The sequence below is a fragment of the Ornithorhynchus anatinus genome, chromosome 2 (assembly GCF_004115215.2).
Source record: "Ornithorhynchus anatinus isolate Pmale09 chromosome 2, mOrnAna1.pri.v4, whole genome shotgun sequence".
NCBI lineage: Eukaryota > Metazoa > Chordata > Mammalia > Monotremata > Ornithorhynchidae > Ornithorhynchus > Ornithorhynchus anatinus.
The window spans coordinates 157,455,579-157,482,436 of record NC_041729.1 but is presented as its reverse complement, the minus strand read 5'-3'; the positions used below and the strand labels follow the sequence as shown (position 1 = coordinate 157,482,436).

The 26,858-nt window shown below is 40.6% G+C and overlaps 1 protein-coding gene across 7 annotated transcripts in view; it reads right to left on the bottom strand.

Annotated features, from left to right (window-relative positions):
- Positions 1–9,123: 9,123 nt before the first annotated feature.
- SLC16A7 (solute carrier family 16 member 7) overlaps positions 9,124–26,858 on the bottom strand; it is a 238,141-nt gene continuing 220,406 nt past the window's right edge. For all 7 annotated transcript variants that reach the window (XM_029057057.1, XM_029057047.1, XM_029057039.2 and 4 more), the window contains 3 exons: positions 23,054–23,197; positions 17,487–18,302; positions 9,124–11,760 (listed from right to left, as the gene is read on the bottom strand). In XM_029057057.1, the coding sequence (XP_028912890.1) occupies positions 11,489–11,760; positions 17,487–18,302; positions 23,054–23,197 (1,232 nt within the window). In that variant the 3' untranslated portion in view covers positions 9,124–11,488. The remainder of the gene's footprint in view (positions 11,761–17,486; positions 18,303–23,053; positions 23,198–26,858) is intronic.

The window sequence follows — 26,858 nt, the reverse complement described above, 5'->3', positions numbered from 1 at the left end:
CACTCACTCAATCAATCAATCTTATTCACGTTGCTTGGGGAAGCAGCATGGCTTAGTGGAAAGAAGCCAGGTTTAGCGAGACAGAGGACGTAGGTTCTAATCCCAGCTCTGCCACTTGTCTGCGGTGTGACCTTAAGCAAGCCACTTATCTTCTCTGTGCCTCAGTTACCTCCTCTGTAAAGTGAGACTAAAACTGTGAGCCCCACGTGGGACAACCTGATTACCTTGTATCTACCCCAGCACTTAGAACAGTACTCGGCATTTAGTAAGCACTTAACAAATACAATAATAATAATAATGACCGATCATATTTACTGAGCACTTTAAGTGTGCAGAGGACTTGACTAAGCCCTTGGGAAAGTTCAATCCAACAGAGTTGGTAGATGTGATCCCACCCCACAAGGCATTTACTCTCTTCTCTTATCCCCTCTCCCTTCCCACCATCACTGGTAGCAACAGCTGTAGTTTAGAAGCAGTCATGTGCTGCTCTTTGGACACTAAACACTAAGATTCATTTTGTTTGGCTTTTCTGCAAGAAGCAGTAAGGCCTAGTGGAGAGAGCATAGGGTAGGGAGCCAGACGAACCTGGGTTCTGATCTCAGTTCTGCTACAGGAATTCTGAGTGACCTCGGCCAAGTCACTTAATTCTCTGGGCCTCAGTTACCTTACCTGTAAAATGAGGATTAAGACGGCCCCATGTAGGACACAGACCGTGTCCCACCTGATTATCTTATATCTTGTCTTATGCCGTCGAGTCATCTCCGACCCACAGCGACGTCCTTGATACAACTCTCCCGGAACGCCCCACCTCCATCTGCGATGGTTCTGGTAGCGTAAACATAGAGTTTTCTTGGTAAAAATCCAGAAGTGGTTTCCGATTGCCTCCTTCCGGGCGGTAAACTCGAATCTCCTCCCTCGACTCTCTCCCGGGCCGCTGCTGCCCTGCACGGGTGAGTTTTGACTTGTAGCAGATGGCCTTCCGCTCGCTAGTCACTGCCCAAGCTAGGAATGGAATGGATTAGCTTCTGCTTGACTCTCTTCATTCAGTTGTATTTATTGAACACTTACTGTGTGCAGATCACCGTACTAAGCACTCAGAATGTAGAATTTGGCAACAGATAGAGACAATCCCTACCCAACAATGGGCTCTAGAGTACTGGAAACTCTCCAGATGCGATCCTGAGAGGGGAGCTTATATCTACCCTAATGCTTAGTAATAATAATAATATTGTTGGTATTTGTTAAGCGCTTACTATGTGCCGAGCACTGTTCTAAGCGCTGGGGTAGACATAAGGGAATCAGGTTGTCCCACGTGGGGCTCACAGTTTTCATCCCCATTTTACAGATGAGGGAACTGAGGCACAGAGAAGTTAAGTGACTTGCCCACAGTCACACAGCCAAGTGGCAGAGCTGGGATTCGAACTCATGAGCCCTGACTCCAAAGCCCGTGCTCTTTCCACTGAGCCACGCTGCTTCTCCATAGTACAGTTCCTGGCATATAGTAAGCACTTAGCAAATACCATAAAAAAAATGTTGATGGCTTCTGAGCAGCAAAACATAGCTTCCAGCGGACTTTCATAAATGAGAGCACTAATTTCATTTCATAAACACAACAGAGAAACTTTATTCCTTGTTTCAATTTTATTTTAATAACCTAATATAGATTCTTTCTAGTGGTTATATAAATATATATCGATAAACCAACCATCTTAGACACACATCCAGACCTGGATTACGGATCAATAAACTACAAGAAATAAATATTCAGTGAAATGCAAGTTGAGCACACACAGATTTGTACAGTATTAAAAATGCTTAATACTTATAAGGTGATATATTTACTATGATAAAAAGATAAATGTCAGCAGATAGAGACACTTAATCTCAAGGTCAACATCTTGGAAAATAAGTAGCACCTTTAGTTAGTCTAATGATTGTCAAAATACGTCAGTAAATTTAAATTATACATTGCAGGAGGGCACATAAAAAGATAATAATACTTTTGCATGTATTATCAAGCACTGATACTGCATATTTAAACATTTGCATAGCAATTCGAGCCCCAGGATGCAGCACAGGCATTTTCAAAGCACAGAATGGACTGAAAAGTTTTTAATTGCTTAAGAAGTCTCTCCTGAACTATGAAAATTTGCTCTTCATCCTCCCCCACATACATTCTGCTCGCATTAGTGAATGCAACAGATACTGTTTTCTGCATCCCTGAAAGCATATTGAAAGCTACATTCAGAAAAGTATGAATCGAGCAGTCCATTTGCTTTAAACTTTTATATACAGTAAACCTCAATGCCTAAGATAATATATGTTTTCTAAAAATCTCACTTATAGCTTTATAACATTGTAAATGGAAAAAAAGTGCAGCTTAGTAAACAGTACTTCATAATATTGCTCAAGAAATAAAACTAGAATTAAGATATTTATTCAGTTTAGGCCACACTGAACAGAATAGGCATGACAAGATCAATGACATTGCAATTCTGTAATTCTAATAAACAAACTAGCACTATGCTTAGTTAAATAGTAAAATATGATCTCATACCAAAAAACATTGATTCTTTCAATTTTGAGCTAATTTCTTTCAGGCATTTTCTTTACCACATGCAGAACCTATTATGTACGTACAAAAAAAAAAATCTATAAACAACTTTCTTTTTAAAATCCAGATACACAAACAAGGAATCAAAATATATTCAGCTGTAGGAAGACTGAAAACAAAAAGTTAATTTTTTTGCACATAAGACTCGACAATCGGAGGGATTAGAGTCTACTAAGGTCATTTGTTTGAAAAGTGCAGCCATGATTTAGGAGACAATAAATACAAGGAAAACGTGCAAAAAACATCCACTGTATTCCAGTGTCAAAATGAAAACTTTTGCATCTGCTGTTCTTGAACAATCTATTGCTTAGGAGTGACTAAAACCTAAGAAACAGTATCCAAATGGATTCATTAAGCTTTTGCCTGCATTGTACCAAAGATATATTTCAGAAATTGAGAAACAGTGTAGAAGGGTGGAACCTTTAGTTTCCCCATTTAAGCATTTGATTCTCCTTTTAACCAACGTTACTTAGCTTTAACTCCTATTCACGGAAATCATTTGACAAAATTTTTTCACTGAAAAAAATCTTCATTTGTCCAAATAGTAAATGACCACAGTGAAACGATAGATAGATAGATGATAGATAGATAGATAGATAGATAGATAGATAGATAGATAGATAGATAGATAGATACAATGTTCCCCTAGCAACCACCATCCCTTTGGTATCTCTTCTCTTTTCAAGGGACCTTGGTCCAGGTTCTGTATTCATTTATATTAATGTCTGTCTCCCCGTCTAGACAGTAGGCTTGCTGTGGGCAGGGAATGTGTCTGTTGAATGTTATATTGCACTCTCCCGAGCTCTCTGTATAGTGTTCTGCACACGGTAAGCACTCAATGAATATGATCGAATGAGTAAATGACCCAACTAGGGTGTTCAAAATCAGACAAGGCAAAATCTAAAATGATATTAAGTCCTTTGTGTGGCACCACACTCGAGAGGAGGGAAAAATAAAACAAAAACCAGATGTATTGGACTGTCGAATCAGCAGCTGAGGAAAATTATGCTCTGCATAGTCTTTACTTCACAGACACACAGGATGCTTAAGTTTAATGCCATCTTTTTTTCTTTTTTGGGGGTCTGTTAGGGCTGATAGAATAACACACTCATATCAACTCCATTGAAAGATCACTTATTGAAACCAGTAACACCGACAGGCATCAATTTGCCACAGATGTGGTATGACATAGCTATGTATCCACAGCTATGAAGAACCAGATGAATAAAGAACATTTAAAGCCAAACAACCTCTCACCGCCATCACTCATCTGGCCTGTCTGCTGTTTGGAAGGGGACATGGAAGGAAGGAAGAAATGGACAGGAGAGGTCTGAAAAGAAGGTTCTTTATAGGGAAAGACAGATGAAGGTTTAAAGAAACAACCTGAAACATAGTAAGCACTTAATAAGTAAAATAAACAAAAATACCAGGAACAGCCAAGGTTCGGCAGTGGTTTTCCCTTTGCAGAACTCCTGTTTTGCTCCTGACTGCTGAGGATTCAGCACCTTGCGAGAGATTCATCAATCTACCAAGGCGTTTGCAGCTGCGGATGTGTTCTTAGTGTTATTCTTGAGCTCTTCACATGATAGGAATTAGCGCTGTATCATTTAGAGTCTTTTTTCCTAAAATATCCAGAAATCATTGGCACAGAAAAATCTGATCAAGGTAAGTCCTGCTCAGCTCATATGTATTGAATAAAGGAAGATGGTTAGCAATGTCCTGAAATAAGTTGAATGGCACACAAGTAAAAAAGTCATTTTATTCGAGCAGCTCAATTGCATTTCATAGGTACAGCATTTCACATATAATGTGGTAATGGGAGAGTACCCATTAAATGGCTTTTGGTATTTCTAAAACAGCATATACTTAAGTGCAAGTGGTTTAAAGGCTAAGAGGATACCGCTTCTGCATTTGATAGTGTAGATAGACATTCCTTAATTAGTACACACATATTTTCTTGAATTTGCTTATGAATGAAATCCACCCTAACTGCAAGTTACAAAAACAGAATTTTTGGTTTATGTTTGCATTAATGCACATGACGATGTACTCAGGGCTTCTGTTTCCAAATGCTGCAAGCTGGTGATACTTTGTTTCTGTTCTTTTCCATCCAATTAACATGGCCCCAAAAGAGCCCTTAGTTTTTCAGTGGCTCCCAGCACCAACTTCTTGTGTGGTCTGGGGAAGGAGACAGAGCATAATAGAGTGAGAATGGATTTGAAATGAAGGTCTCAAGGTTACGATTCTTGATGAAGAATTGTGTGAGCGTACTACACTCTGAGAAGTAAAGTATTTATCCAGAGGAGGTAACTTTCCTCTTTAGGGTCACCAAGGATTCATCAAATCAGGATACGACTCACCACCATGAAACAGCAACTCCTCCCCAATTTCCAGAATCTATTTTATTACTCCCTGATCATCACAGAATCATGGAGACAACACTTTGATTAACTTACCCTTTTCCTACCAAATCCCCAATTTTTCCTGTTTCAACAGGGATGGAAAAGGAGACAGTGGAAAAAAACAGAGTTCAGTCCATTTGAAATGCAGGGCATGCGTATGTGGAAAGATCGGAAGCCCCATCTTCACCCCGAATGCACCCAATGGGGAAAAGCTATCTTAGAATGAATAGAAACATATAAAAATATATCAAATCAGTATAAAATGTCTGCAGCGAGAAGCAAATGCTTTCAAAAGGCATTAGCCACTTAAATGACCATGGGCAAGTGTTTTGGTTTCATTTTCTTAAAGCAGCAACCGATAATAAAAATGTTTCCCCACTGTGTGCTAGAGTAGAAAAATTTTCTGGCTACAGTAATAGTAACAGTATTTATTAAGCACTTACTGGGTGTAAAGCACTGCACTAAGCATTGGGAAAGAATACACAGGTGGGCATCAGACAGGGTTTCTGGCTCCCAAGGAGCTCACAGTCTGAGAAAAGTTAATGTACAACATGTACCAATTGGCCAACTGGGTAATCATTTTTCAGAGATGGTGGCTTGAGCCTATGTGCAATAAGTGAAAAACAGTTTTCACTAGCAATAAAAGCTTTGCTCAGTAACAGAAATGAGTGAGTTACAATAAAATAATAGAATTGACACTCAAATGGAAATACTGCTGGCTGGATTTGAGAAGAACATTTTTTCACTTTATCACCAGAACTCAGAAAACCTCTGTGATGACTCCCAGAAGTGCTAGCCTACTCAGGGAACCAAACCAAACCAAACAAAAGCACTTATCAATATGTGTCCCAAAATATAACCCCCAAAAGCCAAAGAGGCCAAACAGTTCATGCTGAGAAAAATACACAAGGATCAAAGGGTTCAGCAAAAACAATCAACAAGATGGGATTCAAAAATCTATTTCCTCTAGACCCCCCCAAATACCCTTTAAAAAAGGATGATTTATCATTTCCTCCTGAGAGCAGCAGGAATATCATTCATTCATTCATTCATTCAATCGTATTTATTGAGCACTTACTGTGTGCAGAGCACTGTATTAAGCACTTGGAAAGTACTAAGGGAAGATTTATCTTTTCACCTCCCCTGGTGTATGTACGAGATCACCTGCATCACATGCAAACTGACAAGGATGACACTGGGGAGCTGCTGGATTGAGATGTTTGTTCAGTGGTATTAACAGCACAAATTAAATTGGTACCCTGATATTTTGGACAAAATTTCCCGGCAAAATCTTTACCCATTGCCTTGGATCTTGCCTTATGAATTTCTCCAAATTCTCTCAGTGCTTGCATTTCCACACTAGACTTAAATCAGGGTTTTTAGGAGAGACAATAACCGATTCTGACCTTTACATTACTCCAGTGTGTTGCTGCTTACATTGTCTGTTCACTGGTCGAAGTCTGAGAAGTTACACAGAGTCTAAATGAAGACAGTTAAAGTCAAATAAACCCTGCAAATAGCATGAATGAAGATCCACCTGATCAACAGATAATTGTCTAAAATTCATAGTGGACATGGCAGAAAATCTAAGCTCTGCTTTTTAAAGTTGTTTTAGTAAACTGGGGCAACTGGATAGTATGATTTTCCAGGTGACTTGTTAGTTGCTTTATTTTCAATGGTTTCTCTTGCAGTCTTCTGAAAGGTAATGATCTTCCAAAATATCCACTTTTCGACCAGGGAAGAAACTTAGGGATTTGGAGAAATAGGCTCCCTGTAGGCATGGGCTGATTAACTCAAATAATGTTAGAAAGACTCTGATTTATAAGCAAAACCTGGGCAGCAAAGAGTTTAGAAATTTGAAACTGTCAGAAGTCTTGATTTTGGATATCACTTGGTTAGTGTGAAGCAATTATATTTGTAGGAACAGCTGAGAACACACTCAGAAGATTAATGAAAGGGACCTTAAAGCAAAAGGTAATTCTGTAGTCTGAAAAACACAATACCTATTTCAGCTGATCATTTAAGAAGTAGATCAGAAGTTGACTTCTATAGATCAACCAAGCATTCCATGGAATGCAGATTCAGATTCCTAGATATAGACTTGCAAAGTCCATGACCCAAGTGTAAATAGGAAAACTCTTTCTAACTACATATAAAGATGAATTAACGTGAGGGAAAGGCATATTTCAGGGCCAGCTCTCAACTGCATTTTACAACTTGGTTCAAGTCTGCATTTTGTAATGTCCATCCTACACCTGTATTTCTATTTTGGGTGTCTTGCGATTCCTCTTACACCGCACCCATAGACACTTGATTCTGCCTAACTCACCTTTGGGTTTTCAAATCGTGATTCTGGTAGGTCTGTTTATTTTGTGACTTTCAAGAATTCTATCTTAACAGATCCCAATTTATAGGTATGACTCCATGGTTCTTTCTTGAACTCTGCAACATATCGATTAGATCGTCAAAGGGCAGGGACTGTCTCTGTTACCGATTTGTACATTCCAAGCGCTTAGTACAGTGCACATAGTAAGCCCTCAATAAATACTATTGAATGAATGAATCTATTAATCGTGACAGTGTTGTCTTGTTTTCATTTCCTTCTGTTTTGCTCTGCCATCTGTCTCCCCCGATTAGACTGTGAGCCCATCACTGGGCAGGGATTGTCTCTATCTGTTGCCGCATTGTACATTCCAAACGCTTAGTACAGTGCTCTGCACATAGTAAGCGCTCAATAAATACTATTGAATGAATGAATGAATTACAGTATAAATTTAAACAGTTGAGTCCTTCTGTCGCCTCTTTGCTAATCTTGTATTTCCTCCTGGTGGAGGTGACGGGGTCGGGAAGGGAAAGGGCTAGAGTTCTATTAACATTCTTTCACACTTACCATACCACCAGACCGAAAAGGAAAAGAATATGCCACTTTGAGGCATCTGAGAATTAGGGGCCTCTGAAATCCAGCCTTCCACCATATATCTCAGCCTTGTGGCCGGGATATAAAGTGTGCATGAACTAGACGGTGGGGAAGAGTCCCATGATGTTGTTTGATTCAGCTCCCTTTTTCAGTGCTGAGCCTTCCCTGCCAGGAAGTATAGTGCTGATAGCAGTGCTGGGGGTGGGGAAGGGGCATGAGATTGCTGTGTGACCTCGGGCAAGTCACTCAACGTCTCACTTTCCTCACCTGAAAATGAGGATTCAGTGCCTGTTCCCCTCATAGAATGTGAGCTGCATGTGGGACAAGGTATGTGGCTGATTTTATCTTGTATATACAACAGAACTTAGTACTGTGCTGGCATATAGTAAGTGCTTAACAAATAACAAAATCATTATTAGTAGTAGTATTATCATATTCACAACTTAACATTATTAACATAGGTCACAACCTGTGACTTTTCTGGCTTTCTGACTGCATTTTCTGAATCTCTATTCCTGCTGCATATTATGACCAAACTATTTTTGATCAACTTCTTCATACACGGTAAATCCCGAAAAAGGTATTGTCTCCTCTTGAAATTGAAATCCAAAGTCATAAAGCCAAGTGGAGTAGCTTTGGTTCACACTAGCTGATGCATCCATTCCTATCATGGTTGAAGCCGTGGGTTGCAGATCGTTTTCCAGAAATGTTCAAATTCAGCCCCTCTCGATATGTGTTTGTCCTGAGCTACAGAAATATTGTTCAGACTCTCTCTGTTCTTCTCGCAGGCCTGTCAGACACGCTGGGTTTCTCTTATCTTGTTTTTATAACAAAGATTTTACAAAATCAATTTAAGAAGCTGTGAGGCAGAGGCTCCAACCTAGAATGGCAAACAAATCTGAGGGAGCAGCGTGGCCTAGTAGAAAGGGCACGTGCCTGGGAGCCAGAGATCAAGAGTCCTAATCCCGGCTCAGATACTTAGCTGCTGGGTGACTTTGGGCAGGTCACGGAAGATCTCTTTGCCTCAATTTCCTCATCTGTAAAATGCAGAATCAATTCTTTTTCCTCTCCTCATCCTTAGACTGCAAGATCCACTAGGGACAAGGTCAGTTTCTGAATCGATTATCTTGTATCTAACCCAGGGTTTAGTACGGTGTTTGGCCTAGCAAGTGCTTAAACAAATACCACAATTAGTCTTATCATCTTTATTACCCAACACAGAAATGCCAGAAAACTATCAGCAGGAATGGATGGACAGAGTTTCCTGTCGCTTCTGACTGGAGGAGAGAACTACACTGTGGATTTCTTGCCCCTCTTTCACGGCTCCAACCCTTATTGGAAGAGTTCCTGCTCAGTAAATCATCCATACTAAATTCCCATGTGTTTGCAAAGAACTTGGGAACTACACATACCCAACAATACATCTGAGATAATAAGAATGGAAGGGATTTTCTTTTCCTGAAAAGATGCTTTGAAGAGGAGAGTCATAATTGGCGAGCCTGTATATGTTATGACGAAATGGGATGGGACATACAAGATATTAAAAATAAGGCAATAGCTAAACTAAACATCTGATTGGACACAACTCAGTTAAATACACCCATTTTCCTGCCAAATCTTCCCTGATTTGCTTTACCTATGATATTGGCACATCTTGTTCTACTTAGTCTTTTTGATATGTTTAGACCTCTTAGTTACAAAAGAAAGAAGAAAATGAACGGTAGTTTCACGCATCATCCTGAATCAGACGTGTAAGTACTTTGCATAAATAGTGCATACGGTTTTTATGAATTAGGCCCCTAATCTTTATTAATTTGAAACTATGCAGCTTATTTCATATATCTTATATGAATAAGATCATCCCTATCTGCAATAAAGCTAAAAAAGGCAATTCTATCTGCCATCTTAAAACTACCATAATCTCAATTACCAAAGTTAAACTGTTTAAATAATTGACCTAGGTTAAACTTTAAATTCTCAGATACAGTCATGGTTCTTTTTATTCTATTTTTTTCTATTTTTAAAAATCTTATTTAATTTTAGGGGCCTTGAAAAGTAGCATTTTGATGGTATAAAATTAGCATCATCTACGTTTCCACGAGACATCCGCACAAGCCTACAGAGCAAAGTCCGTACCTGGTCCTTAAAGCTCAGGGAGTAGCCCTGAGGGCTCTTCCCGCTTTAGGTGTGAGAATTCAGGCCAATGGGGATACATGTGCTCAAATTCAGTGCAACAGTAAATGGGCTCAGTCTTCTGCCCACTCAGGATTATTTTGTAACTTCGAGATGGCAGCACCGGAATTCTGTCATTCTCATAGTTCACACGAGGCTATATCTTGGATGACCGGGAAAACTGCTAGAGACAGAGAGGGTGGATCCTTATAACTCACACTGCCCCACTGCCCATCTTGAAATGACTGCTAAGGAATTACTGCATTGTGGATTAGCCTCAAGGGGTGAGGTCCAACCCCTCTCCTCTCCATAAATCTTAACTGACACGGATGTCTGCTAATGGCATCTGGAGGTGTTTATCTGACATTAGGCAAGACCTAAAAAATGTTATTATTCCCAATCAAGATCCTTTGTGAGAATGATCCTCTGCCACTGCATCCTAAGACTTAATTAAACTAGCGGTCAAAAGACCACTGCTCGTCGCTAATTTCCTCCAGTATTATCTGGTTCTTTCACTTGGCTTATTTTGCTGACTGAAGCTCTGAAGGACTGATAGAGGATCCTGAATGGCCACTTTTCTTACCGTTATAATTTAACCGAATTTTAAAACATGTGGTATCCCAGCCGGTTAGAATCAACCTAATCTATGGAGCCTCTTTACTGTTAATAAGTAATTATTCTAAAACACTACTTTCTCTCTTTGGATGTATGCTTTATGTATAAAAACATAAACACTTTAATTTACCCCACTGTCAATTGCCTTTAGAGAGAAAATGGATTATCATCCATCTCCTGACTTTTAACATTCAAATTATAAAGACTTATGCAAAACTAATACATCCATTTTTCAATGCAGGTAAATCATACTTTATAAAAAAAGTAATGCATTAATGGTGGTTTTATACTTTAGGTTGTTCTTTTTTCCCAATACTCTGTCTTTTGAAAATCTTTATCCTTGAATTGACTCCACTATTAAAACCAAGCGGAAAACAAACAAACAAAAATCGTGTGGAGAGGTCCATGCCATTAGTAGCATCCTGAGGGTTAAGATAACACGAAGCAGATAATGTAGTTTTAAGAGTTCACCGCTATGGTTGAGTCCAACATCGCCTGTCACTGGAAGACAAATCACCATTCTACTCATGAGATCCAGAGTCAGATGAAAGTAGGCTTATATTCATGGACTCAGTGTCCTTTAACCTAAAAATCTCACCAACCAAAAGAAATAAGCTGAAGGTAACGACTGATTGGAATCTTGCCTCGGAACAAAATCCTATTACCATCCATAATTGAGATTGATCATTACAACTACAAAACCTGCCCTATATCTTTAAGAAATACTTCTAATGAAAGTCAGAAACACTCTCTGAATCACGGTGGACTTTAGATATTAGTCTCTCTTTCTGAGGGATCGTCCAGGATTTTCGTCGCTCGGACGGTTACGTCCTCGTTTTCATTGTTGGTCAGTGGTTCTGCTTCCTTGGAGTCGGCATGGTTTAGCGCTTTCTGCTTTTCTTCTTCCAACTTCTTTTCCTTTGCCAACATCTTGTAGTTTATAGTGTTGCCAATAAACAGCCATATACTGGCAATTGTAACAATCACTCCACAGGAAAAATACATATATTTATAGTCTCCAGTTTCATCCAACAGTTTACCTGGAAGACAAAGGAATTTCGTAACGGTCTGGAATTTCACCTATAAAATTCCTCCAGATAATAAACTTGTTTTTCTCTTTGGTTTCAAGGCAGGTACGGGCCATCTCCAACCAAATGAAGTATCAAAAATAAAACCACCATTCAGTAGACATATTTCTGTCTCTGAGACATCACTGTTCACATTTTTTCTAATTTTTCTAAAATGACAATTCAGAAATCATAATCCCGAGGACCAGATGAAATCCTACATCCTTCCCAATTGTCCTGGTGTGTCTCTAGTCAATTCTGCTTCATCTTGGGCTTCAGTGATTCTGTCCCCTTAGGCTTAAACTGACACTTTTGTTTGTAAAGTTCACCTTCATGGATAAGGTGGGAAGAAGAAAAATAAAATCTGGAGCAAAAGGGTGTGAGGGCCTAAGGTACTATATCATTTTGTCCACAGAAGTTGGCAAAGCAATGAGTCATAGAGATTTTTAAAGTGCATGATTGGCCACAATACTAAAACATTAACAAAATAAAATGCACTTCCCAGAATACTTTACCCGATGATGATGATGATGGTGATGATAATAATTCTGGTAATTGTTAAGCACTTTCTATCCACCAAGTATTGTTCTAAATAATCAGGCCCTGGGCCTCAGAGGGCTCATAGTTTAAGTAATAATGATAATAATAATATTATTATTATTATGGTATTTGTTATGCCTCCTCTCTGGGTCGCACCTGGAGAGTTTCTGGTACTCTACCAGTCTCAGCTATGGATCACTTAACTTCTCTGTGCCTCAGTTACCTCATCTGTAAAATGGGGATTAAGACTGTGAGCCCCACGTGGGACAACCTGATTCTCTTGTGTCTATCCCAGCGCTTAGAACAGTGCTCTGCACATAGTAAGAGTTTAACAAATACCAACATTATTATTATTATTAAGGGAGAGTCAAGCAAAGGCTACCCATTCCAATTCTAACTCGGCCAGTGGCTAACGAGCGGAAGGCAACCTGCTACAAGTCAAAACTCACCCGTGCTGGGCAGCAGTGGCATGGGAGAGAGTTGAGGAGAGAGACTCAATTTTACTGCACGGAAGGCGGCAGTGGTAAACCACTTCTAGATTTTTTACCAAAAAAAAAACCCTCTCTCTATCCACTACCAGAACGATTGCAGGTGAAGAGCGGGGCGTTCTGGGAGACGTGTATCCGTGGTGTCGCTATAGGTCGGAAACGACTCGACGGCGTAAGGCAAGACAAGATTTGTCAAGCACTTACTATATCCAAGCACTGTTCTAAGCGCTGGGGTAGATCCGAGCTAATCATCTTGGACACGTTCTCTGACTCACGTGGGTCTCCCAGTCTTCATCCCCATTTTGCAGATGAGGTAAATGAGACCCAGAGAAGTGAAGTGACTTGCCCAAGGTAACACAGCAGGCATTCGGTGGAGGTGGGATTAGAACCCAGGCCCTTCGGACTACCAGATCTGTACTCTATCCAATAAGCCACGCTGCTTTTCTAAGTGGGAGGAAGAATCCGTCAATCAATGGTATTTTTGAGTGCTTAATGTGTGCAGAGCACTGTACTAAACACTTGGGAGAGCACAATGTAACCGAGTTCATAGACCTGTTCCCTGCCCTCGACGAGTTATCATATCCATTTAATAGTTGAGGAAATTGAGGCACAGAAATTGTTAGGTGACTTGCCAAAGCAGGCCCGTGACAGAGCCAGAATGAGAACACAGTTCCTCTAACTCCCAGGCCCGTGTTGCATTAATAATGATGATGGTATTTGTTAAGCGCTTACTATGTGCCAAGCATTGTATTGTACACTCACTCCCAAGCACTCAGTACAGTGCTCTGCACACAGTAAGCACTCAAGGAATAATTGGCAATTGGCGGGGCCAGGATTTGAACCCATGACCTCTGACTCCCTTGCCCATTCTCTTTCCTTATACCATGCTGTATCCCAAACATCACCAAAACCCCAAACATCAAATTCAGTGTCCTGGCATAATAACATAAAGTCAAGTTAAATTACATACATTTGTCATTTATCATATTCTACCATGTTTTAAGAGAACAATAGGTTGTGAAATGCATTAAATCAAAGGCTTACTATACCAGGGGAGAGGATCATATTTTGCTAAACACAGCCACTTTTGAAATTGCCTTCATATTAACTGCACAAAAGCACTGTAAAATATAATAATAATAATAATAATAATAATGTTGGTATTTGTTAAGTGCTTCATATGTGCAGAGCACTGTTCTAAGTGCTGGGGTAGATACAGGGTAATCAGGTTGTCCCACATGAGGCTCACGGTCTTAATCCCCATTTTACAGATGAGGTAACTGAAACACAGAGAAGTTAAGTGACTTGCCCAGGGTCACACAGCTGACAAGTGGCAGAGGTAGGATTCGAACCCATGACCTCTGACTCCCAAGCCCGTGCTCTTTCCACTGAGCCACGAATCAATCATATTTATTGAGCTATTACTGTGTGCAAAACACTGTAGTAAGCTCTTGGGAGAGCACAATATAACAATAGAACAGACCCCTTCCCTGCCCACAATGAGCTCACAGTCTAGAGGGGGAGACAGACATTAACAAAAATAAATAAATGACAGATATGGACATAAGTGCTGTGGGGTTGGGAGCGGGAATGAATAAAGGGGGCAAGTCGGGACGAGGCAGAAAGGAGTGGAAGAAGGGGTAAGGGGGGACTTAGTCAGGGAAGGCCTCTTGGAGGAGACGGGTCTTCGATCCTATTGAAACTGTGCAAAATTGGTAAGACTGAAAATCCCTGTGGGTAGGGATCATACTCTACTGTGTTGTACTCTCCCAAGGTTTAGAATAATGTTCTGAATACAGTAAGCACGGTGTCCTGAATACAGAATGAGACCTTGGCTTTACTGACTGTTGACACTACTGGGCAAATACGTGGCCGACCAGAACCTGGATAAATAAACTAATTGGGCCACGTTGACCTCATCAAAGTCAGATGGTCATATCAAACCATTATCATTTTTCAGAAAGTGGGAAAACTGAATCAGAGATTCAAGGACAAATGCATTTTATAAAAACAGTGCCAATTTTCTGTTTTTTTTTTAAAAAAATAAAGGAATGTCAAATGCACACAGCCTATACTGTAGTTAGTAAGTTGAAAAAAAAAATGGAAACTGAGAAGATGTTCATTTGACAATAACTTCGTACAAGTTCTATTTTACTTTAGAGAAGCAGCGTAGCTCAGTGGAAAGAGCATGGGCAGGGGAGACGGGGTCATGGGTTCAAATCCTGGCTCCGCCGCTTGTCAGCTGTGTGACTTTGGGCAAGTCACTTAACTTCTCGGTGCCTCAGTTACCTCAACTGTAAAATGGGCATTAAGACTGTGAGCCCCACATGGGACAACCTGATCACCTTGTATCCTCCCCAGCACTTAGAACAGCGATTTGCACGTAGTAAGCACTCACAAATGCCATTATTATTATTATTTTACCATTAGCAGTGGCTTATCAAGAACTGGAATTAGAAATGTTATATCCAGATAAACAGGCTGCAAAATGCAAAAGACACTACTTGAAATGATTAGCTTATGTAGAACAAAATTTAAAAAAAAAATCAGTCAATCATATTTACTGGGTGCTTACTATGTGCGGAACACTGAACTAAGCACCTGCGGGAGTACAGTACGAAAGAATTAGCAGACATGTTCCCTGTCTATAATGAGCTTACAGTCTAGTTGGGGAGACAGACATAGCAATGTAACATTTCTATAATATTTAAGATGAATTTTTATCAGCTATACTCTAATAACAAAATGCCAAAAGTACACTCTTCTTGGGCTATTTCAAACTCTTTTGAAGATGTATATTTTTATACACACATAAACTATCTGCACATATTTTTATTATATGAAAATTCACACCTAAAATCCTAAAACTAGCCACTACTACGGTGAGTCCCGAGAGAAAATATTACATTTCTTTATAATTAGAAATATTAATTTAACTATGAAGATTAGAATAGTCTCAGGGGTACAAGGCCTGGAAAAATTAGGTTAAGGCTCAAAGATATTAGGCTGTGGGAAACTAGCCAATTTAATAAAAATGAAATTAAAATGCTCAGTATAAATAATCTACTTCTACAGAGTGCAAAAGCTCACTGCCCTCAACGTATTTCTGCAGAAGATTGCACATCTCCTACCCTTTAGATTAAGCAATGTGTAGATTTTGGAATTTAGATTACTGAAACTCATATGGGTCTCAGAAGAACTAGGTTGTAATATTTTTCAGCCCAGTGACCAGCTATTTACTGCATTTGCTCTTGTCAATGGGGGCTCTGGATTTAGAGAATTCACAGACTTGGATCTGCTTGTTACTGAGGGAGACTATCTTCACCCCGGAAAACCTGAAGAATGGGCAGAACATCCACCCCGACTTTTGGGAGTCTGCAGAGAGTGGGCTCAAACCCAGGGTTGCCCTCATTTTCACCTGCCATCTCTGGAGAGACACCTCTAGAAACAATAAAAATGGCGGGAGATGGAGGCAATTTGGTAGCACAGCCTGGACTGGAGCAGGGAGGAGACTGAACCAATGAGGGAAGAATGGCCATTTTTACTGGTCGGTCCTGAATTTTCCAAGCCAGAGTGTCATTTTCTTTCTGTCTCTTGTCCCCCTCTTAGGTGGTGACCCTAACGGGACAGGAAACTTGTCCGAATCAATATCCAATTCCATATTTTAAGTGTTTTATAAAGGTCAGCTTGATAATTTTTACTTTTATCAAACATTTATGAACCAGACAAACATATTTACACAATAAAACCATACCATTGTGGCCTGGTAGACAGAGGTAGGTATGGGAGTCAGGAGACCTGGGTTCTAATCCAAGCTCTGACACTGACCTGCCCTGTGACCTTGGGCAGGTCACTTGATCTCTCTGGGCCTCAATGATCTCATTTGTAAAACTAGCAAAATATTTTGGCTCTTCTTACTTCTTAGAATTTGAGCTCCGCATGGAACAGGGACCATGCCTGATGTCACCCTCTAGTTTTTTTCCCCGTTATTTGGCACACCGGAAACACTTAATAAATACTGAAGTTATTACTATTAAAAACCAAGCACACTGGGGAAGTCTTTCCAGGTTACCAAAATGCATTCTAAGTGCAAGGGTGGGTACACGTTAATCAGCATGGATACAGTCCTTATCCCAAATGGGGTTCACTATCAAGTAGGAGGGAGAAAAGGTACTGAATTCCCATTTTGCAGTTGAGAACACTGAGGCACAAAGAAGTGACACGTGGCGGGGCCGGGATTAGAACCCAGGTCCTCTGGATCCCAGGCACATGCTTTCTCCACAAGGCCATGTTGGATGGAAAGCTACAGATTTTAGCTCTTTTACTATATACAAGCTCCTCTAGACTGTAAACTCATCCTCTAGACTGTAAGCTCATTGTGGACAGGGAAGATGTCTACAAACTCTTTAGTACTGTCACTCCCACAAGCACTTAGAGTACTCTGCACATAGTAAGTGCTCAATAAATGCCACCGATCGATTCATCGATCGATCGCTACGACAGTGACAAAGTCAAGAAGGCCGATGACAGCTTTGGGAATACATATTTCCCAGCCTCAAAGATTTTTGTTTAAAGCGATCTGCAACCGAACGAACTGATGCCTTTAGAGAGAGACGGAGAAAGACTTGAATGATTTCACGACCGAGCGAATGATGATTGAGGAACACTCACCTGCTAACGGAGGGCCAATGAGAACGGGGCAGCACTCTACGATGGTCACCAGCCCCACAGCACTGGAAAATCGAGGTGCTCCCACAAGATCCATGAGCGTTTCAAAGAGAACGCTGCTGACCATCCCAAAGGCAAAGCCAAAAAATACGGCATAGACCACCAGCCCCGTGTAGCCTTCTGCCAAAGGGCACAGAAGGTGACAGATTCCATTGTACATGACGGCAAAACTGAAGAAATACTGGATCCGGGGTCGGATTAGTCTGGAGTTTGCTAGCAGCCCCATAGAAGGCCGGGCAAACATATCCACAAAGGCCAGGATGGAAAGCAAGAAAGCTGCAGAATACTCATCAATACCCTTGTTCTTGGCGTACGAAGGCAGAAACACAATCGGGGCAAAAAAGCCCACAAACATAATGACGTTCCCTGACAGATAGATCAGGAATCCCCTGTGCTTGAAAAGAGAGAGATCTAAATATCTGTTGATGGTTTGGCAGAAAGAAGTCTTGTTGTTCTTGAGCAGACTGGAATTCCCAGCTCCATTTTCCACGTCTTTCTTCAGAGCCGCGGGAGCTGGTTTGGGTCCAATCGGCCTCATGAGGGATCCCGCCACGCAGCAGTTCAGAAGGAGTCCCCCGAGAATCAAGAAGCTCCCTTTCCAGCCGTAATAATTGAACAGAAACTGATTGAGCGGCGCCAATGTGCTTAAGAAGACGGGACTCCCCGCCATTGCTAGTCCATTGGCGATGGGGCGGTTCTTATAGAAATATTTGCCGATCATGGTCAAGGCGGGTTGCAGGTTGAAGGCCAAGCCCAAACCTAGAAGATGGCAAAGGGAAAACATCAAAGCTGAGAGAAGGGACAACACAGATATCATTCACTCAGCGGGGTTCTCTGAAACGAACAAAATGCCTTGCGATTATCTGTCTAAAGACAAATGGGATAGACCGGAAATTCTGTACTTTGCTTTTGGGCTCCTCCATGTCACAGAGGATGTTGGTAGATCTGCGTCACCTTTCAGTTCTGCGGTGTGTTTTTTTAAACATAGCGACAAAAATGAGAACATTGTAGAAAATGGACTGAGTCACTAGAAACGCTATCACTCCATTAATCAGTCAATAATATCTTCCATGCCAACAGCTGTATAATTTACACGTTTTAATTTTAAATAGGGTCTCAGATCTCTAAGTTGGCTCTTAACATTGAATGTCTTTATTGTTAAATTCTTTCTTTCATCTTCTCTCTTCCCCAGTGTTTACTAGAGTGCTTAGCTAAGCAGGTTGGACTCAGTCCCTGACCCACCCCAATTTAATCCCCATTTTTAACCCCCAGAAGCAGCATGGTTTAGTGGAAAGAGCCCGGGCTTGGGAGTCAGAGGTCATGGGTTCTAATCCTGGCTCTGTTGCTTCTCATCTGTGTGACTTGGGGCAAGTCACTTCACTTCTCTGTGCCTCAGTTCCCTCATCTGTAAAATGGGGATAAAGTCTGTGAGCCCCATGTGGGGCAACCTGATTAACTCGTATTTATCCCACTGCTTAGAACAGTGCTTAGCACATAGTAAGCACTTTATGAGTACCATTATCATTATTATTAATAATAAAAGATCAGGTTGCCGAGGGACAGAGAAGTTAAATGATTCGCCCAAGATTACATGCGGACAAGTGGACCTGAGTTCTAATGCTGGTTCTGCCACTTGTCTGCTGTGTGATCTTAGGCAACTCACTTAACCTCTCTGTGCCTCAGTTACCTCATCTGTAAAACGAGTATTGACTGTGAGGGCCATATGGGACATGGACTGTGTCCCAGATGTTTTGTATCTACCTATGCCAGTGCTTAGTACAGTTCCTGTCACATAGTAAGTGCTGAATGAATGTGCCCCTTTATTGTTATATTGTACTCTCCCAAGTGCTTAGTACAGTGCTTTGCATATAGCAAACTCTCAATAGATAGGATTGAATGAATAAATGAATGAATGAGCAAAAACCATTATTTTTTTTAAAAGTGGCCCAGTCAGGATTAGAACCCAGGTCCTTTGACTCCCAGGCCTGCACTCTTTCTACTGGGCCATACTGCTTCTCTGCTTCATTCTGCACAAAGCTACGAGAATCATGTTTGTCCAAATAATAATATTGTTGGTATTTGTTAAGCGCTTACTGTGTGCAGAGCACTGTTCTAAGCACTGGGGGAGATACAGGGTAATCAGCTTGTCCCACGTGTGGCTCACAGTTAATCCCCATTTTACAGAGGAGGTAACTGAGGCACAGAGAAGTGAAGTGACTTGCCCACAGTCACACAGCTGACAGGTGGCAGAGCTGGGATTCGAACCCATGACCTCTGACTCCCAATCCCGTGCTCTTTCCACTGAGCCACGCTGCTTCTCTTTTTCAAATATCTTTTTCTATCCTAGGAGTTCTAGGATCTTCCTAACCTTAGGCTAATGGACTGGAAAAATAAGACAAAATGAACAATGACACCCACGTAACTTGAGGGGTTTTCCCATACGGAAAGGACAGTCTGGTTTTAGGTTTCCTGTACAGATTGAATCAGCAATTCCCAGAAATTATGCAACTCTGGAAGTTGGAATAGCTTTTAGGCCCGGAGGATCCTATTTAGAATTCTGAGTAATGACTTGTAGAACCCACACTGAGGAAGAGAAACTTACTTAGAGCTCTTCCTAAGGCTAAAGAAACTGCCCTTGTCCTGGGCTTGGCATGTTCTACCGGACAAACTCATCTTTTCTCTTGGTTTTGTTTACCTCCTGTGCGAGGGTCACTTCAGGTTTGAATCTTTATCCTGACTTCCCTCTCACCTTAATCTGCGTGGCTCAGTGGAAAGAGCCCGGGCTTGGGAGTCAGAGGTCATGGGTTCGAATCCCAGCTCCGCCGCTTGCCAGCTGTGTGACTTTGGGCAAGTCACTTCACTTCTCTGGGCCTCAGTTCCCTCATCTGTAAAATGGGGATTAAAACTGTGAACCCCACATGGGACAACCTGATCACCTTGTATCCCCCCAGCGTTTAGAACAGTGCTTTGCACATAGTAAGTGCTTAACAAATACCACCGCTATCATTTTTATGTTCAAAGCGCTGTTCTACAGACTGGAGAGCATTGACTAGTGTGTACAGTCCTGTAGGATGAAATCATTTCTTTGTACTTGGTGTGTAAATGAACTCCCATTTTTTGGACTATTGGAAAAGCTAAAAAACTGCACTTTCCAAATTCAACACCTCAGGTGGCTTCAAGTCAACAGGGATATTAAATGTGAGCAAATGCTATGATTAAATGATAACATGCCATTTTTGTTTGTTTATCAGCTGCATATGTTGCTCTCTTGATGCTTTTAAAAACTGGAATCATCTGGACAACTGTTATAATATTCAGCCTGCAATTTCAAAGCCCATGTAATTTAGTACTGTCATTGAGATTTTAGACAGGGGTAATTTTATTGGGAAAGCTAACCAAATCTACTCAGAACACATCTGCTTTGGGTACATCTTGTCTGCGAACCGCTCATTGTCATAAATGTGAAGTATAAATGAAGAGAGACATGAAATGAATGGCTAATTGCAGGATTTGCATTCAGTAAGAATGGTACGATGTCATAGCTATGAATAAACATAGTAAATATAATTAAAATGTCCCTCCTCCCCATTATCACTTTTTAGATTGTGGGTCCACTTGAGGGAGAGAGACCTTGGTAAAATTCACATCTGTGTATTCTGTCCCAGTGCTTAGTACAGTGCTCTGCACCGAGTAAGCATTTAATAAATAATAATGTTGGGATTTGTTAAGTGCTTACTATGTGCAGAGCACAGTTCTAAACACTGGGGTGGATACGGGGAAATGAGGTTGTCCCACGTGAGGCTCGTAGTCTTCATCCCCATTTTACAGATGAGGGAACTGAGGCACAGAGAAGTGAAGTGACTTGCCCACAGTCACACAGCTGACAAGGGGGCAGAGTGTACTACAAGTAGCATCACGGAGAATCTCTAAGGAAGGGAACATTGACTAATTAATAATTCTAGGCTGGGGGAAGTGGGAGGACAGTAGGTGGAAAGATCCGAATTGTACTTTCCAAGCACCTAGTACAGTGCTCTGCACACAGTAAGTGCTCAATAAATACGATTGAATGAATGAAAGAGTGTGTTGGTGGACACGTGATCTGGTTCTGCACACAGTAAGCACTCAATAAATACGACTGAATGAATGAAAGAGTGTGTTGGTGGAAATGTGATCTGGTTCTCCTGTGCTGTCTTTGGAGCAGGGGACACTGCTCCCTAAAACATCCTTTCGGCTCTCCAAGCATGGTTATTTCCACTGGGCAGGAACTTACCAGGACATCATGGCCGGGGACGGAGAAAGACTGGGTTTGCATTCGGTGTCTATTATACTGCTTTACTGTGCTCTCCCAAATGCTTAGTAGTAATAATAATAATAATGGTATTTGTTAAGCGCTTACTATGTGCCGGGCACTGTTCTAAGAGCTGGGGTAAATACAAGATTATCAGGTTGTCCCACGTGGGGCTCACAGTCTTAATGCCCATTTTACAGATGAGGTAACTAAGGCACAGAGAAGTTAAGTGACTTGCCCAAAGTCACACAGCTGACAAGTGGCAGAGCCGGGATTAGACTCCATTGATCTCTGAATCCCAAGCCCGGGCTCTTTCCACTAAGCCACGCCGCTTCTCTCTGAACACAGTAAGTGCTCAATAAATTCGACTGACTGACTGACAGACTGACTTTAGAAGTGCATCCATGCAAGGCATCAATCAGTCCTTCAGTAGTGCTCAATCAATACTACCGAGGGCAGAGCGCTGTTCTAAGTACTTGGAAGAATATGAAAAAATTAAAAGATGTGATTCCCACCCCCAGGGAGTTTACAGGCTGGTGGGCACCTTCAGGATAAGGACAAAGGGGATCGAGTGTTGTCTAACGTCCTTGGTAAGCCCATCAGTCAATCACTCGGTAAACCCAGTGGAGAAGCAACGTGGCTTAGTGGGAAGAGCACGGGCTTAAAGAGTCAGATGGTGTGGGTTCTAATCCCAGCTCCATCACTTGTCTACTGTGTGACCTCGGTCAAGCCACTTACCTTCTCTGTGCCTCAGTTACCTCATCTTTAAAATGAGGATTGAGATGCGAGCCCTAGGCGGGATGACCTGACTACCTTGTATCTACCCCAGGGCTTAGAACAGTGCTTGGAACATAGTAAGCATTGAACAAATACTGTCATCAATCAATCAATCAATCAATCAATCATATTTACTGAGTGCTTACTGTATTCAGAACTCTGTACTATGCCCTTAGCCCATTCTGTCTCTATTTCAGTGCTTACTGTATGCAGAAATCTGTTCTAAACCCTTAGTCCATTCTATCTCTACTTCACTTGAGCTTTGGCCTGGTTAAAGGAAAGTCAGAGAGGGAATTATAATTGGTCACTGTGACCTTCCTTAATGTGAAGATTTTTTTTTCTGCTTCAAGACCAAGATAAAGGACCTTCTTAGGCTAAAGAGACGAATGCTGTGTGGTGGCTCCATGGTCGTCTATTTGATTTGAATGCTTGGGAACACACTTACCGCCAATAACTCCCACACATATGTAAAGTTCAATGACGCTATTGCAGAATGAGGAGGCAATCATTCCCATGGAGCACAATATACCTCCTGCAATCATCACTGGACGGCTGCCATATTTGTTCACCAAAATGCTGCTTATAGGACCTGAGGCACAAAGAAGATAAAAAGATTCTCATTGACTACTTTAAAAACGGTCCCATGTTCAAACAACAATAACACTTCTCTAGGTGCACAAAGTGTTTCATCTGAAGATTTCTAAACACCTCACAGACTACTGGATTCAGGAACCACCACATTTCAGTGAAACATGTGAGTGACTGCTTAAGATAAAAAGTCCAATCATCATGACATCATTTCTCGCAAATTTGGTTAGATGAATAGTTTAATAGATGAGCTCCTAAAAATGCCTTAATGTTGTAGAAGGGGGCAAGGGTAAATCAATAAATTTTCTTTCTGAGTAATGAAAGAATGTCAATTTGGAACTTGGGAATCCTGGGTTACAAAGAAAAAAGGAAAGGATTCAAGTCAAAATATCTGGATCAATTCCCACTTGATGTTTTCCAAATAATCTTGGCAAAGTACCAATCACATTGAACTGCTGCTATCTATGACTGGAAAAAACAAGAAACAAACAAACAAACAAAAAATCTGACCATGTATCCTTTTGTAAAGGTCTCCAGGCGCATGGTTATATAAAATTTTAGAGATCTTTTTTACCAAGGGTACCATAAAAGCAACCAAAGTTATTGATATTACTCTTTGAATAGGGTATAAAACTTAGGTCATTACCCTTAATGGGCCTTAAAGAGACCTCATGACATCCTTTTCAAAACTTGGGATACTAATAACTAATAATTTATGAGTCACTCATCTCCCAAACACAGTGCGAACCTTTGCTCCTAATGGAAAACAAAATTAAATTAAACCGGTCTCATGTCCAGAAAACCAAGCAAACATAGCAAGGAAACATGAAAGGAAATGCTGAGAAGATAGTATGGAAATGATCAAATTGTAATGATGGTAGTATTTATCAAATGTTCACTAAGGGCTAATGTGCTAAGCATCAGATTAATCAATTGATTACTCAATCAATGAAATTTATTGAGCTGTTAGAATGTGCAGAACATTGTACTAAGTCATTGGGAGAGTACAATATGAAAGATGGAGCAAATAATCGATGGTATATACTGAGTACTTCCTGTATGCAGAGCACTAAACTAAGTGCTTGAAAGAGTAGCGGTGTGGTTTAGTGGTTACAGCTTGAGCCAGAGAGTCAGAAGGATCTGGGTTCTAATCCCAGCTATGCTGCTTATCGGCCGTGTGACCTGTTGTGTAGGGGAGAAGCAAATTATCAAAGTAGTTTAGGGGAACAGACCTGAACTCAGGCAACGCAGAAGGGAGGGTATAGACTGGGAAGGGTTTAGTTTGGACGTCCTCTTGCAGGAGATATGATTTCCATTAAGGTTTGTGGAGAGGTGGATATAAAGGGGGAGGGAGCTGCAGGCCAGGAGGAGGACCTGACAGTGAGTAGTGTAGTGAGTTTGTTGGCAACAGAGGAGCAAAGTATGCATGTTGGGTTGAGGTAGTAGACTACAAATATGATTCTGGCCATTTGTGTTAGTGATTTGTGAGCAAAATTTTAAAAGAAAGGAACGATTCAGCTTTCTACCTTTAATCCAAATAAGAATCTTTCAAGATACTGAGTCTTGGGACTCAAGCCCCAACGATATGTTATCAATAACTGATGTGAAAGCATGCACCTAAAAATTCTCTCAAAAACAGTAAATAGCAATGCATTCCTTTATGTTAAGTTTTGGCTAATTTTGATATTTTGGGGGTTATTTTGCTAACAAGTTCTTTGTATCTGACATTCCACTCTTATGTATCTTCCATTTAAGAATGAGACACCTACACTAACTTCTATATCATCTAAATTATCATTTTTCATGATCCATGAATTTCTCAGCTTCTAGTAGAACACTGATGGTCAATTACATTGTGTGTTATGTTTGTGTTTTTTTAAAAAAAACACAACTCTCATGAAATACTAGCTACTCATACCAATGAAAATGAATTTACCTAACTTCTTAACTTAGCTTTTTCGAGTAAGGACGAATCTGATACCATGCTAAAATGCACCTTCAGTCTAACAATTAATAGCATTCCCTGGACATCAACAGAATATATACTGAGGGGAACGTGACAGAATTAGTAGACATGAACTAAGGGACTTACAATACCTACAATCATTTAGTATTTTCCAGCTGAATGTTCGATATTCATACAGATGTTCCCAAAGATTCTTCCACACTACTTTACTCCAATGACCTCCTGCTCCACCCCACCTCACACACTCAGCAACCTGAGCGCACACTTGATTTTATAATCTCTAATAACTGTTCAATCTCTACCCTCCCTAATTCTGAAATTCCTCTCTCTGACCACAAACTCCTCTCCCGCTCTCTTTCCCCTACAACCAGCCCCTCACAGATCTGTTCCTTTCCCCCACAGAGCCCTCCATTCTTTTGACCCCTCCAGTATTCTAGAGCCATCCTACCCCATTTAGTCTCCATCCCCAATCTACCTTCTCCTGACGCGCTGGTCCTGTTGTACTTTCCCAAATGCTTAGTATATTGCTCTGCCCATGATAAGCTCTCAAAAAATACCATTGATTGATTGATTGATCACAAGGAGCTTATACTCTCATAAGTGAAACAAACCTAAAAATGCTTACTGTTGCCAAAATATTTTTATAAGAAGCAAGTGAATTTCTTTTGGAGGAGCATGGGTTGCTTTTCTTGGTAGCAAACACCACTTTCTGCAGTATCAAACACCATTTAAAAAGCAGAAGTGTTTAATTTAAGGCTACAAATAGGCCTAGAACCCCAAGCTACCTGTTTTTATGGTAGTGGAACAAAAGCTTAAAATTCTCGATTAAAATATGTGAGTCGTTTCTTCTCACCTGAAACTTCATAACCCTATAAGTTTTCCACGTAAACTTAGGTTCCTTGATACCTCTTTTTTCCCTTAATTATTGCTTATGCATAACAAATAAGTGCAAAAATGATTGCTAATTAATGATTTCCCTTTGAAATAAGAACTAACTCAACGATAACATTCTGGGTAAACACATAAAATGTACAGATGGTTACATTTCTGTAGGATTATAAACACTGGTATTTCCTGGAGATGTTTCAACATCTGAAAACATGATATATAATATTCTCTACCCTGCAATAACCTCACAATCTGTGAAATTGTTAATTAAATGAAGAACAAGAGCCAAATTGGACTTTTTCCACTTCATGCAGCTTAATTTATTTTGGTATTGTCTGTCAAAGCTTTCAACTGACACGAATTGTAATTTCAACTCATAGTCACACATTTCCCATATAATTCACTTGGGCTAAACTTCTTGAAAAAGTTGAGAGTTTTCTCAAGGTTATGTAATTTATAGAATTGTGTTAAGTATCATAGCCCTTATCCTCATGAGAGTCATTTTAGCCCAAGAAAAATTCTGAATCCAGTATTTTTACTTCCAAGGATTATAAAAGAAGATTCATTAAACTTTGTCAAACCTGTGGTGGTAGACTACCGCACGCCTACTTTATCTTGTCATTTTTCCTTGAATACAAGTTGAAGATGCTTTATTTTATTCTGTCTTGAGCTTGTCAGTACTTCCATCTCTGACCTAGCACATTCTCAGTCTTGAGATGACTATTATCTGCTTCTTCAGGTCCAGAATGTAAAACAAGAAGTCCATCTGTTTGTTGTCTTGTTAAGAACCACCTGGCTGGGCCTTCTC